At 57.3% G+C, this 18,850-nt stretch overlaps 1 protein-coding gene across 1 annotated transcript; it reads left to right on the forward strand.

Moving 5' to 3' along the window:
• The first annotated feature begins 14,360 nt into the window (after positions 1–14,360).
• On the forward strand, positions 14,361–18,101 carry CRYAA (crystallin alpha A). The gene is made up of 3 exons (XM_033856390.2): positions 14,361–14,860; positions 16,006–16,128; positions 17,019–18,101. Exons 1-3 carry the CDS (start codon positions 14,549–14,551, stop codon positions 17,226–17,228), a joined length of 645 nt encoding a protein of 214 aa, XP_033712281.2. The 5' UTR covers positions 14,361–14,548; the 3' UTR covers positions 17,229–18,101.
• Positions 18,102–18,850: the final 749 nt, after the last annotated feature.

The following is an 18,850-nucleotide window of genomic DNA, read 5'->3' on the forward strand; positions in this document are numbered from 1 at the left end:
CAAGTATTTCAAACTAAGTCCAGACATCATGCCATCCCGCTGCCTCCCTGCTGCAGAATATTCCCCCACGTGCAGAGCCGTGATACCATCGACAGACTGGACCAAATCAGCAATAACTTCTCAACGACACGTGCTAGCCTGTGTCCAGATCTCCCCAATCGCCTCACAGCTATCTTTTTACAGCGAGTTGACTGGAATCAGGATCGACACCTTGAACGTGGTTGCTATGTTTTGCAAGTCTTCGCAGACGGAGCCGGAGTGTGTCTCATGCGCAGCGACACCTGGGTCCCGTGGCGGCTGTGGCAAATGACCGCGAACTTAGTGGCTTAAAACAGCACGACTGTGGTGTCTTACGGGAGCGGTGAGGTGGCCAAAATGGGTGTCGCTGGGCTGAAATCAAGGTGTTTACAGGGCTGCCTTCCTTCCAAGGTTCTCGGGAAGAGTCCTCATGTTCTCCCGCGCCTGAGGGCCACCCGCATCCCTTATCTCATGGCCCCGGCCTCACTCCTACCTGTTTCCCTCGTCACACCTCCTCCCCCTTCCCCTGTGATGACACTGGGCCCACCCGGATCACCCAGGGTAACCTCCCCAGCTCAAGCCACTTAATGCGATCACACCTGCTTTGCCAGACAAGACAGCACAGTTGCAGGTTCTGGGGATTAAGACCCAACATCTTGGAGGAGGCGTTATTCTGCCGACCACAACGGCTAAGCGAAAACAACTGGGAAGGAGAGACAGCCGTGACCTCAGTACGATTCTTTCAGCTTCTGCAGCCAAGTGGCCCCTGCTGCTCGGCTGGTGAGGGAGAGGCAGGGACACGCTGGGGTCCGAGCAGGAGGGATGCCGCGCAGCTCACCCTGTGCGCGCAGGGCTGAGGCTCAGCCTGAGAAACAGCTCAGCCGCTGCTGCCGAATGCAGTTTGCTGATGGGAACTTCCTTTGGCCGTAGCCATCGCCGGCGGGGCTCGGGGGTGTCTTCTGGGGCTCCCGGTGAAGTGTGTCTCACCTTCTGGGTGGTCTCCAGGCGTCAGCGTTCACCCTGATCACAGCCTGTGATGGTCAGGTTTTTTTTTTTTTAATGAAATATATAATAATATTTAGTCGTTTAAAAATAATTTTAAAAAATTTAAAGATAAAAAATAAAAAAAATTTCGTGATTAAAAATATTTTTTTAAGTGTCTAGGTCTGTGGCGTTAAGCACATTCACCTTGTAGTGTGACTGTCACCAGCACATGACAGTCAGTTTTGTGCGTCAGGTAGACGCCGGAGATTCAGTCATCGGTAACCCAGGTGGTGCTGGGAAGGTGTTCTGTAGATGTGGGTAACATCTACCCTCAGTGGACTTGGAGCAAAGGAGATTATTCCAGAGAATCTGGATGGACCTCATTCGATCAGCTGAGAGGCCTTAGGAGCAAAGTGGAGATCTTTCTGGGCAAGAAAACATTCTGCCTCAAGCCTGCAGCATCAGCTCCTGCCGGGTTTCTAGCTGAGCAGCCTGCCCTGCAGACTTTGGACTCGCCACCCACGTCTCTGTCCCGTTGCTTCTGTTTCTCCATGACTGATAGGCCGTCTGCATGTCTGTCTCTCCCACGGGACTCTAAACTCTCTGAGGGCAGGGACTGTCCTTTTCATAGTTGTGTTCAATTGGTGTGGCACACAGTAGGTGCTTCGTTAAAGTGTAGTCACCTTCTGACTTCACAGTGTTCACGTAGACGTAGACATGGGAGAGAGCTGCTCCTGGCTGCACGGACGGCCCGATGAGTGTCCTTTGATAATGCACATGGAACCTTACGTTTTCCCTCTCTCCTTGTTAATGTCACCCTCCCCTACCTATTCCCAGTGGTTTTATTCACTTTGGGGACAGGAGTAATCTCCAGGAACTCTTCATCTGGTAGGTCAACCTGGCCATCTAGGGTTTCTGTTGCTTCCTCTGTGAGGACTGCCCTGATCTCCAGGGCTGGGTTACAGGTCCCCTTATATGTTCCCCGTGCACCCAGGACTTAGCTCTAGTGTCAGACCCATCATAGTCATTCACTCATTCAGTGATATTTGCCCAGTGCCTCTTGTCGAGTGCTGGGGATCCAGTGGTGAATGAAACAGGTGAAAATTCCTGTTCTCATGGAGCTTACCTTCCAGTCGGGAAGGCAGACAATGAAGATAAATAAGGTGCATATAATGCACATTAGAGAATAATGCGTGTTGAGAAACAATTGAACTGGGAGGGGGAAGCCCTTGTGTATCCGTCAGCTACTGCTGTGGTGATGCGGCATAACAAACACCCCAAGCTTACAACCACAGACATTTATTTCTTGCTCGTGAGCCTGTGGTTTGGCTGGGTTCTGCTTCAGGCCTCAGGTTAGGTTTAGGTCTGCTCCAAGTGTTTCTCTGCTGGGGTTCAGGCTGACGGAGCAGTGGCCACTGGACATCCTCTTCTCATGGTGCAGCATCAAACCACACAAGCACATCGAAAGCCTCCAGTTGGATGTGGCCAAAGTTATGTCTACTCACACTTCATTACCCAGAGAGAGTCACAATGCCAAGCAGCAAGTTGGAGGAGTGGGGAAGTGAGCTCTGCCTGCAGTGGACCATGACAACGTCACAGTGGAAGCTGTCCCTGACAAGGTGGCTTTTGGGTAAAGACCTCCAGGAAGTGTGTAAACCAGCCATGCAGAAACTGAAGGAAGTGCTTTCTGTGCAGAGGGGGCAGGAGGTGCAAAGGCCCTGAGGCAGCAGCACATCTGAGCAACCAGGGGCCAGCGTGGCTGGAGCTTCAGGAATGAGGGGAGGGTGAGGCCAGACCTGAAATGCCTTGCAGGTCATGGTAAAGACTTGGGCTTTTACTCGGGTGAGACGGGAAGTCAGCAAGGTTTGGAGCACAGGAGTGGCCTATGTGACTTTAAGGGATAACCCTGGCCGCTGGGTGAAGAGCTTCTGGGGGGGATAAGCACAGAAATGGGGAGCCCAGTGAGGATGTAACTGCGAAAAAGCAGGCAAGAGGTGGTAGTGTCTCAGATGGGGGGCTGGGGGCTGGTGAGGAGTAGGTGAATTCTGGATAATCTTTGCAGGGAGAAGTGACAAGTTTTGTTGAAAAGTCAGGTATGGGAGGTGTATTAGTTTCCTAATCCATCCATCCATCCATCCATCCATCTATCCATCCATCCATCCGTCAATCCATCCACCCATCATCCACCCATCATCCATCCATCCATCATCCACCCATCATCCATCATCCATCCATCCACCCATCATCCATCCATCCTATTGGTTCTGTTTCCCTGGAGAGCCCTGACTTACACACCTGGTTTGGTCTCTTTCATGGTCTTTAACTCCTTGACTGTTCACACCATTGGTGGATCCTGTTGCTGCCCTGCCCAGAACCCCTGGCAGCCTGTGAACCCACCGCAGCTAAGGGACCATTTGGGGGGTGGGCATGCCCCCCTGCTTCTCTGTTTTCAGGGCCCCCGCATCCACTCAGCCCATTTGAAACTCCCAGAGTCGATGTCCTCAGGAGCAGCCTTCAGCCAGGAGGGGCTGTGTCAGGATAAATGCCCCGGCTCTGTCCCGCAGTCAGGGGGAGATACTGATGTGTATCCTACATGATTCCCTGGGGCCTGAGCCCCAGCCCCCCACCTTAGCGCCCCTCTCATCAGGGGACACTTTACTGGTTTCCCTCCTTTCCTGTCTCACTGCCCTGCCTCACTTCTGCTTCCTGGGTCCCCACCCCCACCCCGACACCCCTGGCTAAGGGACCAGCACCTGTACCTTCCCTCAGGGTCTGCTCTTGGGGGGCCAGGCAGAGACCCCCTCCTGTGTCACTGCTTCTCCGTGACAGTGTCAACAGAGACGGAGGGGTCAGGGCCGCTCTCCGGGTGCAGCGTCCAGGCTGGGAGATGCTGTGCGCGGCTGACCACCTCCTTCTTCTAAGCAGACACAGAGCTGCAGACACTCCTCTCCTGTTTTGCGTCTGGTTGCCGTGTGAAGTCAGCGGGGTAGAGTCTCTGGTTAGGGAAGTTGTGTCTGTGGCTCAGGAAACAGAGGCTGACCGCCCGGCCCTGTCCTCCCTCCCCGGATGCTGACCCTGGGACGCTGCTGCCCAGTCCCTGTGCCCGCTTCCTCTCATCCCTGAGCGCCAGCACCCACGTGTGTCCACAGCCGCGCGCAGCCCCTCGGCCGCGGCCAGGCCGATAGCCGCTCATGTTGCTTCTTGCCGGCCGCCCGATCGCTCCCATCCAGGTGGAGGGAACGATAAGATTGTCCACCGAAAAGTCTGGGCAGGTCAAGTGAAGGTTTGGGTGGCGTGAGCTCTGGCTATCCGATTGTGATGACTGGCGTAAGAGAGGCATAACTGATCCAGAGAAGCAGAGCGTTTTACGCTGGGACCACGAGACACACAACCCGCCTGTGGGTCCCAAGGGCCTCCTGGTATCCACGTGCCTCGGCTCCCGCCCTGCGGATGGGGACTGCCGCGTCATTCATGCTAGCGCTGAGTCCACCCCAGGCGTGGGGGCAACATGGGGAAACGTTTGCTATTCACACGTGCACACACGCTCTTCAAATAGGAAACTTACCCCGAAGGAAGGGTGGCTAAGTTCACTGTCACGGGGCCTTTTCCTAAGGCCTCTCCCTTCCTCTCAGCATCTCCCCCAGAATTGCTAGTTCCTCTGAACAGAGCGGATGCCAGGACTTGAGTCCTCATTACCTGCCTCCGAGCATTTTGGGGTCAGCGTGGAATCAAGGTAAACATGTAAGTGGGCGTCCAGTCAGGCCCAGGGGTCTCACGGAGGCTCCTCTGGTTGGCCTGCTTCGCGCTTCGTCTGAGTGTCATGAGCTGGGCGGTGTGCTGGGCTCCCGGGTTGCGCGGCTGCCGCCACATGCGCCTGACCCGCCGACTCCTGCGAGATGCAGCTGAGGGGATGGGGACGCTGATACCCCACACGAGAGACGAAGAAAAGGGAAGAACCAAATACCTAAGTAACCGCGTAACGTTAAGGAAATTAATAGCAGCGTAAATCCGGAAAACACAGAAGGAAGAATATAATAATAGGTGCAGGAACGGATGCAACAGAAAACCACAAAGCCAGAAACGGATTCCTGAAAAACCAAACAAAATTGACAGACCTCTCCAGATGAACAAGGGAAAAAAGCAAGCGGACCTAAGTACACAGCAGGAGGAATGAAAAGGGGCAGGGCCCCCCGTCGTGCTCATGGGGCCCAGAGGAGGTGCCGTCCGTGCCCAGCAGGAGCTCCTAATGCCGGGGACTCTGGACACCTACACAAAACTGTGTGTAAAAAGAAGGGAAACCACGAGTTCCATAACTGACTCAGGGAAAAACAGATAGAAGATCGGAAGTCCTCTGTAACAATTACAAAAATTGAATAGGTAGAAAACACGTCCCCAGAATAGAAAGCATCAGGCCCAGGTGTTTACAGGTGAGTTTGCCAACGTTTAAGGAAACTCTTCCAGAGAAAAGAAAAATAGAAAACATGACCCTGTCCCCCATTTTATTATGAATCATAACCTTTTTATCAAAACCGGGTAAGGAGAGTAAAAGAGAGATTATGGGCCAGTTGCATTTGGAGCATAGATGCAAAGTCATAAACATACTAAGCAAACGTATAAACCCACTGGCCGTCTCCTAAGAGCCCAGGGGGCAAGGCTGGGCCTGGGCCCCCATCTCCACACAGTGGGGCTGCGGGAGCTCTGGCCCTCAGGCCGACTTCCCCGATCAGGGGCTGGGCTCTCCAGAGGCTGCCCAGAGGGGCCCAGGGAAGACAGGTCAGAAATTCAGGGAGTTAGTGCCCCTTGAGGTAGATTTGGCCCATGAGAGCGATGACACGGGAAGTAACCGGCAGTTAAATTCTGTTCTGAGTTTCTACCAGCTGTGCTCTTGTGAGAGCTGCTGCCAGCCCCAGAGAGTACCACCATATACTCTACTCTTCTATTCTATTCTATTCTATTCTATCCTATCCTATCCTATCCTATCCTATTCTATATCATGTACCATATCACACCCTCTTTGCATCCCTTCATTCCCCACTTTCCTTTTCCCCACTTTTGCTTCCCTGGGATTGCACCTCCCAGTGAAGTATTAATACCCACGCTTTGCCCCTGCTTGGTTTTCTGGGAAGCCTGGGTTAAGACAACTCAGCTGGATTGATTCCAGCCTTGGAAGATTGGTTAACAGTAGACTGGTTCACAGTAGACAGTGAATCTATATGGTTCACCATTTAACAGATCAAATGAGGAAAACACATGAGACCTTCTCCATAATGCAGAAAAACCTTTGGAAAAAACATACCTCCCCAACAACCAAAGAAGGGAGTGGATTAGGTTTGGGTCTTGACTTAAAGAAATCAATTGTAAAATAGCATGTTTGAGATGATAAGGATGTTTGATTAGGGCCCAGGTGTTAGATGATACCGAGAAATGATGACTATCAAATATGAAATGGAATTTGTGCCGATACAAGGAAATGTTCATCTTTTAAGAGAAGTTACTGAAGTATGTAGGGGTGAAATGACAGGAAGCCTGGGCTCTGCTTTAAATGAGGAGTTTGGGATTAACATACACACACTAATATATATATAAAATATAAAATAATATAAAATAATCAACAGGGACCTGCTTTACAGCACAGGGAACTCTACTCGATATTTTGCAATAACCTATATGGGAAAAGAATCTGAAAAATAATAGATACATGTATATGCATAACTAAGTCACTTTGCTGCACACCTGAAACTAATACGACATTGTAAATCAACTATACTCCAATATAAAATAAAAATTAAAGAAATAAAATAAAATAGTTTAGGAAAGAAAAAGAAGATGAAGCAACTGGGGCCCAAATCCTCGCAACTGTTGAATCTGCCTGGTGAGTATGTGGGGGTTCATTGTACCGTTTTTTCTACTTTTTAGATGTATGAAAAATTTTGTAACAAGAATAAACTCACTGAAATAGTACTTTACTCTCATGACAAAAATTATTGAAAATGCCAAGTGTCGTGGGCAGAAGTGAGTGACCCACTGGGTCAAACACGACCTGGTGTGTTTGGAACAGAACTGTCTCAAGGCCCCAGCTTTGCTCGTTTCCCCTTCAGGCGGTGTTTGGGGGGCCTCTGCGGGGTCTGCCGATGCCGGTGTCCTGGAAGGGGCTGGAGGAGGACGGCCGGCCCTCCCGTCCCTCCCTGGGGCCGCAGTGGGTGTGGGCAGGGGACTGACTGTCTGTCCAGCCTGCTGGCCTCACGGAGGGTCAGGGGCGAGCGAGGGCTCAGCCCGCTGACCCACAACAATGCCTGTTGGCCTGAGTTGGGCAGATTCGTGGGTGAGCCCCGCTGGGCCCTGGTGTGGAAAATTGGGGTGCCGGGGCTTTGTGACTGCGCCTGCAGACTGCTGACGTCCGGGAATCCTGTAGATAAAGCAAATACCAGCCTTTGTGTGAGAAGGGCCGGCGTTCAACTGGTGTGCAGCGGGGTGCAAAACTGCTGAGATCAGGCTTGACCCGCCACGGAGACAATGCGGGAGGGGCCGGCGCGTCTCCGGGGCTCACCCTCCAGCCTCACTTCCTGCCGGCGCAGGGCTTTAGCCAGCGTCCTGTACCAAACTCCCGACAGGTCCCGATCCATTTAGATGTTAGCGAAAGATGGTCTCAGGGACTGGGGCTCTCGCTCCCCCAAGCACACGCCACATGTGCACCCCGATATATAGACACACACACAGACATACACACAAGCACACACGGACACAAAGACACACACACGTACCCCCCATACGGACACACACCACATGTGCAGCCCCCCTTACAGACACACACACACACACACACACAGACATAATACACATACAGTCACATACACGCACCCCCCATAAGACACACACACACAGAGACATACACCCATACACACACATAGATACAGACATACCACACACGCACCCCCCACACAGACACACACACACAGACATACATGCACATACAGGCACACAGTGCACCCCTTCTATACACACAGACACACACAGAGCCACGTGCTCGGGAGCTGAGGGTCCAGCCCCCGCCCCCCGCCCCCCGCCGCGGCCCCCGTGGGCCTGGTCCAGGCTCTCCAGGCGGGAGCTCTGGGGCCGTCCCTGCACAGACCTGGCCCAGGTCAGACACACACCTGTGCACTCCCTCTGCTCCCTCGCCTGCGCTGCAGGTGGCCTTGGGGTCAGCTCTGTGGCCTTCCAGATGCCATGGCGGGGCCGGGTGGGAAGCTCTCTGTTGGTGTCTCCAGGACAGGCTGGAGGGATGGGAGCATTGGAGAACAGCTGTCCTGGTCACTAGGGATTTGCACAAGGCAGGGTGCCGCCGGGGGGCCCTGGCTCAGGGCTCAGCGCGAGGGCAGCGGGGGTCCCTGCACAGACATGAGGGGGTGTCTTTGTCACACAGAGGATGGGTGGTCAGGCCCCTAGAACCCCTCCCCTTGGGGCGTCCTCAGCCGCTGGCCCCTCCACGTCTCAGGAGCACGTCGTTGGGATTTTGTGGCTCCGGCTTCCCTCGGGCACAACTTTTTTGGTCGGCTCCCAAGACCCTGATAAACAGCCAAACAACCAAAATGGGGAAGACTCGCCATCTCCTCTGAGACAGCCTGTAATAAATACTCGGGGTTTGGTAGGCTTATGGGTATCCCCCCACTTTTAGGTTTATTGGATTTATCCAAATTCTGAATGACAACGGATCACTTTTATAATAGCAATGTTATTTGAAATAGAATGAACACCACAGGGTTCATCAATCCTCTTCTAAAAACTTAGTACACAAAGACCTTCTCGAGAAAGCATCTCCTCGTCAACAGTCTCCTTTGTGTGTGGGAACGATAGAAAGGACAGTGCAGAGGGGCCTCGGGCACCCGGGGACGTCCATGGGGCTGTGTGGTCCTCAGAGCTCGAGTCTGGCCATTAAGGGCTGTGGCGCCGGAGCCGCTGCCCCAGGTTGGTTTAGCAGGTGACCCTCCCACCGAGAGGCAGGGAACGGCGGCACCTCACTCTTGTGACATGCTGGTGTGAACTCCGCCTGCATCCTCTCCGCCCGGGGGGGGGGGGTCCCAAGGCTGCTGGTGACCAAGCGGGTTGCAGCCTGGGGCTCACAGAGGCAGAGCTGAGGTCCTGGCCAAAGGGCTCCGTGTGTGTGTCCACCCAAGAGCTTTTGGAGAGCTGCAGGCAGCGGGGCGTGTACGGTGGGCTTCAGGTCTGCCCTGAACAGCTGCGGGGCCCACGTCACTGTTGCAGATCTGCAAGGTGCTCCTGGGATGCCAGCAGAGAGCTCAAGGCCACTGGTGTGCCTGGTGCATGTGGCACCCAGAGCAGGTCACTCTGGGACCCTCCTCCTCCACACGAGACGGTTATTTCCAGTGTAATCAGGGAATAATCATGAATAATCATGAGTTTCCTGATTTGTTCTTTAAAACAAGCAATTAACAATAAAATATAATATATTTCAATCTTAAAGGTATTCCTCAAAATCAGTGAAATATTCCATTGAGAACTATCGTTTGCACTGAAACATCACACCTCACAGCCTGTGCTCTGTTTCAGTTTTATATATATGTGTGTGTGTGTGTGTGTGTGTGTGTGTGTGTGTGTGTGTGTGTGGTACGTGGGCCTCTCACTGTTGTGGCCTCTCCCGTTGCAGAGCACAGGCTCTGGACGCGCTGGCTCAGCGGCCATGGCTCACGGGCCCAGCCGCTCCGCGGCATGTGGGATCTTCCCGGACAGGGGCACGAACCCGCGCCCCCTGCATCGGCAGGCGGACTCTCAACCACTGCGCCACCAGGGAAGCCCACAGTTTCATATTTTAAACACGCAATAAAAGTGCGAGAAGTCACACAGCGTGACAGAACTGGGATAACTCCGGTGCTGCGTCTTCACGTGGGCTGTCATTTGCCAACCTGAAGCCCCGTGTTTAAGCACAGAAGTCAGAGGCTGGAGGTGAGAAGCGCCCCGGGAGCCTGAGCAGTTCCTGACCTTGGAAACGGGCTCCAGAGCAAAGGCATGGAGCAGGGCGGGCCAGCCTCGAGCTGGCCGTGTCGCGTGAGTTCTCCAGGGGATCTCCACTTAGCGCGTGTTTAGAGAAGGAGAAGAAAGAACACTCTGCTTATGTGAACACTACACACATGCAGGCTCTCCTTGTATTTGCGGATCCCGCGTTTGAGGATGTCTCCCGCGTTAGGTGCCCAGGCCGCCACACCACAGAACCACGCACGAGTGGCTTAAACAACAGAAATTATTTCTCAGTCTGGACTCTGGAAGCCATGATCTGGGTGTGGGCAGGGCTGGAACCCCTGAGGCCTCTCCCTGTTGGCGTGTAGACGCCGTCTTCTCCTGTGTCCTCACACGGTGTTTCATGTGTTTGGGGACCCCTGGTGTCTCTTCCCCCCTTATAAGGACACCAGCCCCCTCCTGTATAAGGTCTTCCCCTGTGTGTGTCTGTGTCCTCATGTCCTCTTTTCATAAGGACACCATCAGATTCGACTAGGACCCACCCTAGCGGCCTGATTTTAGCTTGATCACCTCTTTAAAAGACCCCTCTGCGAGTAAGTTCACATTCTGAGTACTGGGGGTTGGGACCTCAACATAAGAGTTTGAGGGGGACACAATTCAGTCCATAATATCTGCTCTGTGAAATCTGACCTCAAATCCATGCTCACGGCCGTTTTCACAGTCATTCACTGAGCAGAGCGGCAGAAGTGAAATATCTGAGTGGCCGGACGTGCACGTCCCCAGCCGAGGGTGGCAGGGCGGCTCCGCCTGCTTGTTTCAGCTCGTGCTGCAACCAGCGTCCTTTCCAGGGTCTGTTTAGTATCCCGTTTCCCAATTTTTCTGCTTTTTGTGGCTTCACTGTTTGCATGGTCCCAAGCACAGTGGGAAGGGCTGTCTAGTGTCCCAAGTGCAGGAGGGCTGGGATGTGCCTCCCCGGAGAAAACATGTGTCAGGTGAGCTTCGATACAGGAGTGAGTTATGGGGCTGCTGGCGTGTGTTCAGTGTCAACGAATCAACCACACGTGTGACATTAGCTGTGTTTGTACAGAAACACACACCAAAGAAGCTCACGTATTGATCGGTGAAGATGCTGCCCACGTAGCGATCGATGAAGATTCTGTTGCTCACGTAGTGACTGATGCAAATGTTGTGACCAGAGGCTGGTAGGACCCGACCCTGTGTTCCCCTGGGAGAAATGGCTCCGTAGTTACCAGCTCACTGTTCACGGCGACTTTATAGGACATCACTCCCTCCAATAAGGAAAATGGACCGTATTATTACGTAGAGATTGCTCAGACCTCAGACTAACAGAAGAGGAGGCGTATTTTCCACCTGCATGATTAGAACGGACTTTTGGGTGGTTGTTATTGTTTTAAATCTCTGCAGATGCAGACAGCGCAACCCTTAGCACATGGCCGTGAGTTCAAGGAGGAACCCAGGCCCGGAGGAAAAGGGTCTTGTTTTCCAAGAATCCAGAGTGGGAGGGTCTGGGCTGTGTGGGGTCAGGTGTGAGGCAGGGTGAGTTCACACGGGTGAGCTGGAAACAGCCGGTCGCCCATCACTCCATCCCGCATCACCTCTCATCCCTGTGGCCACTTTGCAGAGCTCTGGACCGCCTGCCATGGCGCCTGTGAGTCACAGGTTTGGCCGATAGGCGAGGTCAGCAAACCGGAGAGGAAGTTGGAAGGGCTCAGACACCTGACGGAGATGTAAGTTGACCGGAACGAGGTGGTGGCTCTGAGTGATGTGAGCTCGTATTGGCCGTTAGTGGTGGGCATTTCCTGAGTGGAGGGTCCCTCCAGCTGCCCCGAGGGAGGGCGCCTGTCATCACAGTGCTTCCCTCCCTGCAGCGCATGGTTAATGGCCTCCCCACCCTGATTCCAGAACCAGTGAATGTGTCACCTTACATGGCAAGGGGGTAATAAGGTTCCTTAAAGAGCACACCGTAAGGCTGGGGGAGTGATCCTGGATTCCCTGGGTGGGCTCAGTAATCATAGGGTCCTTACTGGAGGGAGGCAGAGGGGGGCAGCCAGAGGGATGTGATGTGACGGCTGCCTTGGAAGACAGAGGAAAGGAACATGGGTCAAGGGATGGGCAGCCTCTGGAAGCTGGAAAAAGCAAGAAATGGAGTCTCCCCTGGAGCCTGCAGGAGGGACCAGCCCTGCCGACACCTTGATCTGAGCCCAGTGAGACCCATTGGGACTTCTGACCTCCAAACGACGAGGTAATACATTTGTGTTGTTTTCAGTCGCCAAGTTTGCGGTCTTTTGTTACAGCAGCTGCAGGAAACTGGTACAGCACCGTCACCTTGGGTTGGAAAGGCCCCCGAGGGCTCTGCGGCCATCCTGGGCCCCCTGTCCGGGGCCTGCGTGGTTGGGTTTGCCACCTTGCTGCTGGCTCACTCTGAAGGCCAGCTCTGGGCTCCCGCTGGCTGCAGCCCACGGGTCGGGGGCATGGGTGAGTGCCTGGGCATCCCTACGTGTCTGAAGGACCTTGGCGGACCCTCAGCTACCCTGGGCCGTGCACCCCGTGGGCCGAGGTTGTACCCCGCCCCTACCTGCAGACCCAGTGTGTCTGAAGGACCACACAGACAGCCAGGTGCAGGTGAGAACGTACCAAGTGTCAGAGGGACCAAACGCAGTCATCAGGGTACATCACATCTTAATGTGATGTTTAAACAGATCAAAATGGGTGCAAAAAGTCCATGATGAACAAAATATCAAATTGTACATAAAGACGGGACCCTTACTGCTGCCTCTGCCTTCTGTCTGCAGCTTCAGTGTGGCCCTGGCCCGCACGGACCATGTGCCTGGCCCAGCTGGACCCTCTCCTCAGCAGCCAGCTGGATGCCTGTGCCCCTTCCTCCCCCTGTCCCACGCCCAGGAGCAGGCAGCCCATGCTGTGTGGGGTCGCCCACAGCCCTGCCCATTCCCCGGTTGACTCCCAGCCTGGGTGGGCAGCCTGCGCTAGAGCCCCCCCCCCCTTCCTCCATGCTAAGTGACCTGTTTAACCTTTCTGTACCCCACTTTCCCTCTCTATGAAGTGGGGGAGGCTTGGCACCTACATGCCGTTTAGGGTGGCTGCAAGGAACCATGAGGTCACCATCAGTGTGGGCTCAGGCAGGCCTGGGGCAGGGAGAGTGCCCTCCGCCCCTCAGAGTATTGATTATCTGCCCCCTGGTTTGGCCCTTGTTGCCTGACACCCTAGGGAATTACCTGCCGAAATCGTAGACTTGCAGGGCAAAGGTTGGCATTTCCAGTTTTTTCTGGGCCCTTTACCACTGGCTGGATGCACATCACAGGTGCTCGGAAAGGCAGGGAGGTGGGCTTTGATACTGTGCACCGCTAGTTAGGGAGGGGCTGTGTGAGGGAGGCGCCAAAATTCCCACTTTTGACACCAGTTGCTTCTTAGGTGTGTGAGACAAAATCCCACTTAGGTACGAGGTGAGTGCTCTTTCCTGGCCCACTAGGCCCAGGGCTTGGAGGTCAATTTGCAAAGATCCTGAGTGCTTTGAAGGTGCACCGACCCCACAAACAGGAGGTGGACGCTGGTCAGAAGCTGCACGAGGACCTGGGGAGACGCAGGGTGAGTTAGAAGCATCTCACCGTCTGGACTGTGCATGAAGAAGCTGGCTCGGGTAGGGCGCGGGCCCGGCTCCCTCCTGCGCTGCGGGTGTGGAGCGGCTGGTGAGTTAGTTAAGGTTCCCGGAGGCCAAGCCACTGAAAAGTATGAAAGCCTTGAAGCCAGGAGTGCCCCAGCTGTGGCCGGTCCCCCCGGAACGCATCCTGGGCCATAGCTGGATGGGCCACAGAGACGGGAGCAAACCAGTCACCAGGCCAGTAACAGGGACAGGGCACCTGCTCTAAGGACCCTGGCTCTGTCTGTTCCCAGGCCTCGAGCTTCTCAGGGATGGTGTCCAGAGGAGACCCCGGGATGCAGGGTTTCCATGTTTGTGAAACCAAAGCTGCCCCCCTCAGGATGCACACAGACGCCACAGCAGGGCCCCCCGGTGCTGGAATTACGGGCGCTTTCTAGTTTCTTCTCTTCATTTTCTGTCTTTGTTGAGAGTTTTTACAAGTACGTATAATGTTTGTAATCAGGAAGAAGTCATGGAGGTAATTCTGTTCTGAAACACAGTGCAGCCTCGCCTCGTGGCGGTGGGACTCGGGGACCACTTGTCTAGCCTCTGTGCCTCACTCTCCTCGTCTGTGAACCAGGGGTACGAGCTCCCTCTCGTAAGGTGGCCGTGAGGTCACAGGGCACCACATATGCAGACACGGGCATGCTACCTGGCACACAGCACCCCCGCCCAGGAAAGGGGAGATGCGAGCCTTTGCTGAGCACCTGCTGAGCGTTGGGGGGCACAGAGCCACGCACAGGGAAGCCCCCTGGGGACGCCGTTCCCCTGGCGCCCCGAGCTCTGGGCTGTCAGCGCTGCAGCCCGGGGCTGGGAGACGTGCACGCTCAGCCCAGCCCACGTTTCTGCTGACTGGGCGGCCTCCCTCCTGAGCTCACGCCTTCCAGACAAATCCCCCTGATGCCTCCATTCTGTCCCGCCGTATATAAGGAGGGCGTGCGCCCCGGGTCCTCAGTGCACTGCCCAGAGGCCCCTGCCCTGACTCCCCGCCGGCCCCGGGTCCCTGCAGAGTCCGCGCCCACCATGGACGTCGCCATCCAGCACCCCTGGTTCAAACGTGCCCTGGGCCCCTTCTACCCTAGCCGGCTCTTCGACCAGTTCTTCGGCGAGGGGCTCTTCGAGTACGACCTGCTGCCCTTCCTGTCCTCCACCATCAGCCCCTACTACCGCCAGTCCCTCTTTCGCAGCGTGCTGGACTCCGGCATCTCCGAGGTAAGACCCGCTGCGCGCTGCTTCCTCCTGCGGCTGCACGGGGGCCGGGCCGTGGCCGGGCGAGAAGCGGGGGCTTGTGAGGGCCGGCCCTGGGGCAGACGCGGCACCCCTGCGCTGCGTGCCCGCGCCCTGCTTCATGGAGCGGCTGGTGACCGCCGCGGGGCCACTTTCCCGCCTCAGCCCACCTCGTCCGTCCTGGACGCACAGAGGCCAGGCAGACCACCCCGCAGCAGAGCCTCGCGTGCCCCCGGGGTGCTGGGAGGAAGAGCCCGCCTGCTGCCTGTCATCAGTGCACGGCCCGTATGTGGTTGGTGCCGTCCCTCCATGTGCCGGGAGCCCCCGGAACAGCCCAGGGCACGGGCGCTGGTGGACGGAGCTCTGTGTGGCCTGGGGCTGCACTTTCCCTCCAGCAGCGAGGTCTGGCAGGAGGCCTCCTGTCTGAAGCCCTCTGCGGCCATGGAGCTGCGGAGTGTGGGCTCTTCCCGAGTTCGCCCGGGGGGCCAAGGCCAGGCCCCGAGGGCAGGCAAGGCAGCCCACCGGCCTTCCCTCCCAGGGTCCAGTGCTCTGGAGGTGCCAGGGGTCACCACTGCCTAAAACACAGAGGCCTGCTCGGAGCTGGTGAAACGCCGACCATTCTGGGGCCGACGGAGCCCAAGGGAGCGTCCCCAGCGAGGGGAGTGGGAGGGGAGGCGGCCGAAAGCAGTTTCTGTGCGAGGAGCTGGGCAGCCTGCGTAGGCTGCCGGCATGTCACATGCACGTCCGTGTGCAGAGACAAAGCCCCAGGCTGTTCACAGAGAGGCGGGCAGAGCCCCAGGGCCGCGACCTTATTCCAAGTGCTCAGTCCCACCGACCAGCCAAACAACACGTAAGCAGCCAACCAACCAATGTGTAACAGGCCGCGCAGCCCACACCCATCACCCAGGCAGCCCCTCACCCACCAGGCGGCCGCAGAGCCCCGGGGCTCCGGCTATCAGCCCAGTGGCCACAGAGGCCTGAGTCCCAGGTCCCTCTGCCCCCCGGGCACGTGGACGGAGAGCTTAGAGCCTTGACTGCAGGTTCTGTTCTGATGACTGGGGACTGAGCCCCGGCCACCCCCCTCCCTGAGCCGCAGCCCCGTGGAGACCCACACGGACACTTGGTTTCAGGTGCGATCCGACCGGGACAAGTTTGTCATCTTCCTGGACGTGAAGCACTTCTCTCCCGAGGACCTGACAGTGAAGGTGCAGGAGGACTTCGTGGAAATCCACGGCAAGCACAACGAGCGGCAGGTGAGCCTGGGCCCGCAGGGAGGGGCTGCACCCCCGAGCGAGGCCCCGTCCTGGTGACAGGAGGCCGCCCCGGGCCCGCAGCAGGCCTGGGCAGCAGGTGAACGGCCGGCGGGGCCTGTGGGGAACCCCACTCAGGAGCTACTCGGCATCCCGGGCTCTGTCCAAATCCCCTGGGTCACGGGGTGGGATTAGGAAAGACCCCAGGAGACACCAGCACCAAGGGAGCGAGCTCCAAGCCACGTAGGTTTTCACACCAGCTTCTCCCGGGAGGACGGTACAGCTGACTCGTGTCGGAGCCCGAGTGCCCGGAGCCCGTTATCTCGAGGGGGCAGGGGCCCAGCCAGGACAGCTCAGAGATCAGGGCTTTGTCCAGTAGGGGGGAAGCTGGAGGCGGGGGAGAGACCCCACTGCATCTGCTGTTCTCCCCTCCTGGGCCCCTGGAGATGCCCGGACACTACGCCGAGGCTCTGGGTCTTTCCACCTGGAGGGGAGGGAGTCGGGCCAGGGGCTAAGCTGGGTCCAGGGCGTCAGGAGAAGGGAACGTCGAGGCATGGCTTTCTGACTCAGCTAGATGGATGGCAGGGACCTGAGCCCAAGCAGTCTGTGAGGCCAGAGGTGCAGGGATAGCTGGACCCAAGGGCCGGGCCAGGGGCAGGACCACTCACACGACGGTGGGGTGACATTATCGTGAAGAGCCAGGGGCCCCAGGCAAGCCCAGACTGTATGCAGGGATGCAGCGCGGTCCCAGAGCCCTGGACACGGTCCAGCCCACGCCCTGTGAGGGTATCGTGGGTCTGACCCTCGTGCGGTCCAGGATGCCCTCCTCTGTGAGAGGTGGCCGCCACCCACTGTGGCGGCGTCTCTGACTGCGCCCTCCCCCGGCCCCCCAGGATGACCACGGCTACATCTCCCGCGAGTTCCACCGCCGCTACCGCCTGCCTTCCAACGTGGACCAGTCCGCGCTCTCCTGCTCGCTGTCTGCGGACGGCATGCTGACCTTCTCCGGCCCCAAGGTCACGTCTGGCATGGATGCCGGCCACAGCGAGCGGGCCATCCCCGTGTCGCGGGAGGAGAAGCCCAGCTCCGCGCCCTCCTCCTAAGCTCGGCCTCGGCCTCGGCTGCCACCCGCTGCGGCCCCGCCACCCATCCCTCCAGGGGAACCCTAGAAAGTGGGGCGTCTGTCTCCCCTGCCTCCCCCTTCTCCATTTCCTTTTCCTTTTCTCCGAGGGCATGAGGGTTTGAGAGAGTAGCCTGGAGAGCTCGGGGCCTTGGCTTGAGGTGCTCAGACCTCAGAGTGACCCAGATTCCAACACCAGCCAGTCGGTGGAAGTGACCGCCATCCCAGCTTCTCAGACGGCATCCCCATCCTCCCGGGCTTGCGGGCCGTCCAGGCTGGCCAGGAGGTCAGAGAACACCCCTCGCTGAGCAATCTCTGGGTGGCCTCTGGTCTCCAGGGCCAGCCAGGTGCGTCTCAGCCCTTGGTGGCAGGCGCCCTCACCGGGGCCGAGCCAGGTGCCGTGAGATCCGTCTGGCGGGGCTCCCGTGCGCCCGGGCTCTCTGCAGGCTGCACCTCTCAGACCCCCTCCCCTCCAACCCTTCTCTATGTAGTGCCGCTCTTGGGGCATCTGGTCACCCATGAGAAGGCAGCCCGTGGCAGTCAATAAAGAGCAGGTGACACAAGCAACTTGCTGTGTGCTGGCCGTACTATTTTCGTGGCGGGTGAGGGGGGGGTTGGAGAGCAATGGAGAAGGCGCGAGGGGACCCGCAATGGGGATGCGAGAGACGAAGGGGCGGGGGAGACTGGTCCGCCTGTCCCTGTTCAGCCCCGGCTGCCTCTAAGTGACCGGGTCGCCTCCTGGCTCCCAGACCCGGTGCAGGAAGGAGGGACTCCTCCAAGAGCCCCGAGGGATGGAGGGAGGGGGGGAGGGGCGGGGGACTTGGGAGGGAGAGGATCTGGGCTCGCTTCTCTAACCCTGTGTGGGAACTGGGGTGCCAGGTGGGGATTTCCTGACCGCTGGCCTCCCCCTGGGGACTTCTGTCCCAGCTCCCTTGGGGTTTTGCTCCCCGGAAATCAGAAGTGTCCATCTCTGTTAGGTACCACACCCTGGGGGCCCCCCTCACTCTGGCTCCCCCTTCCTGAAACAGGCACGGGGCCCTCGGGGGTTTCTGGCAACCAGGTCTGAGTGTTCCCCACACAGAGGGGCGGCCTTCGTGCTGTGTGCCCAGACTCCCCCGCTATGGGAGGAGACAAGCAGCCTCCCGGGGGAGCCAGCAGGGGGCGGGCGATCAGTCAGGGGCTGCCAGCTGCGCGGTGACCATGTAGAGGGCAGTGGGCGGCCGGATGTGGCCTCCGGGAGTGGGAAGCGAGCGGATGTCCCGGCTGGACGGGCACTGCTGGTGTTGCCAGGCCATGTGGAGGGCCCTCTCCCGGGCAGCGGAGGCCAGGGGCCCTGGGCGCCCTGATGGGGCCCAGCGGGATGTTCCTTGTGGTGGTGCCCAGGCTTCTCCTCCCGGGAGAAACTGGACAGCAAGCAGGGAGGGCACATGGGAGAATTTCCAAAAGTGAGCCCTGCTTAACACACAGTGTGAGAACACACACACACACACACACACACACACACTTGCGCCCTTGTAGCTTGGGGTCACTCTGGGTTTGGCCCCATCTAGGGAAGGGGCCTCACCCCGTGGGAGCTTCTCCAGACTCCTTTCCACCCCCCCACCC

Source organism: Tursiops truncatus, chromosome 4 (genome assembly GCF_011762595.2).
Source record: "Tursiops truncatus isolate mTurTru1 chromosome 4, mTurTru1.mat.Y, whole genome shotgun sequence".
NCBI lineage: Eukaryota > Metazoa > Chordata > Mammalia > Artiodactyla > Delphinidae > Tursiops > Tursiops truncatus.

What these genes read in the sequence shown, in the direction of transcription:
- CRYAA (XM_033856390.2), top strand. Translation starts at nt 14,549, where the DNA reads ATGCCTCCATTCTGTCCCGCCGTATATAAGGAGGGCGTGCGCCCCGGG. An exon ending in TGGACTCCGGCATCTCCGAG is followed by an intron (nt 14,861 to 16,005) that starts GTAAGACCCGCT and finishes ACTTGGTTTCAG; the next exon opens with GTGCGATCCGACCGGGACAA. An exon ending in GCAAGCACAACGAGCGGCAG is followed by an intron (nt 16,129 to 17,018) that starts GTGAGCCTGGGC and finishes CCGGCCCCCCAG; the next exon opens with GATGACCACGGCTACATCTC.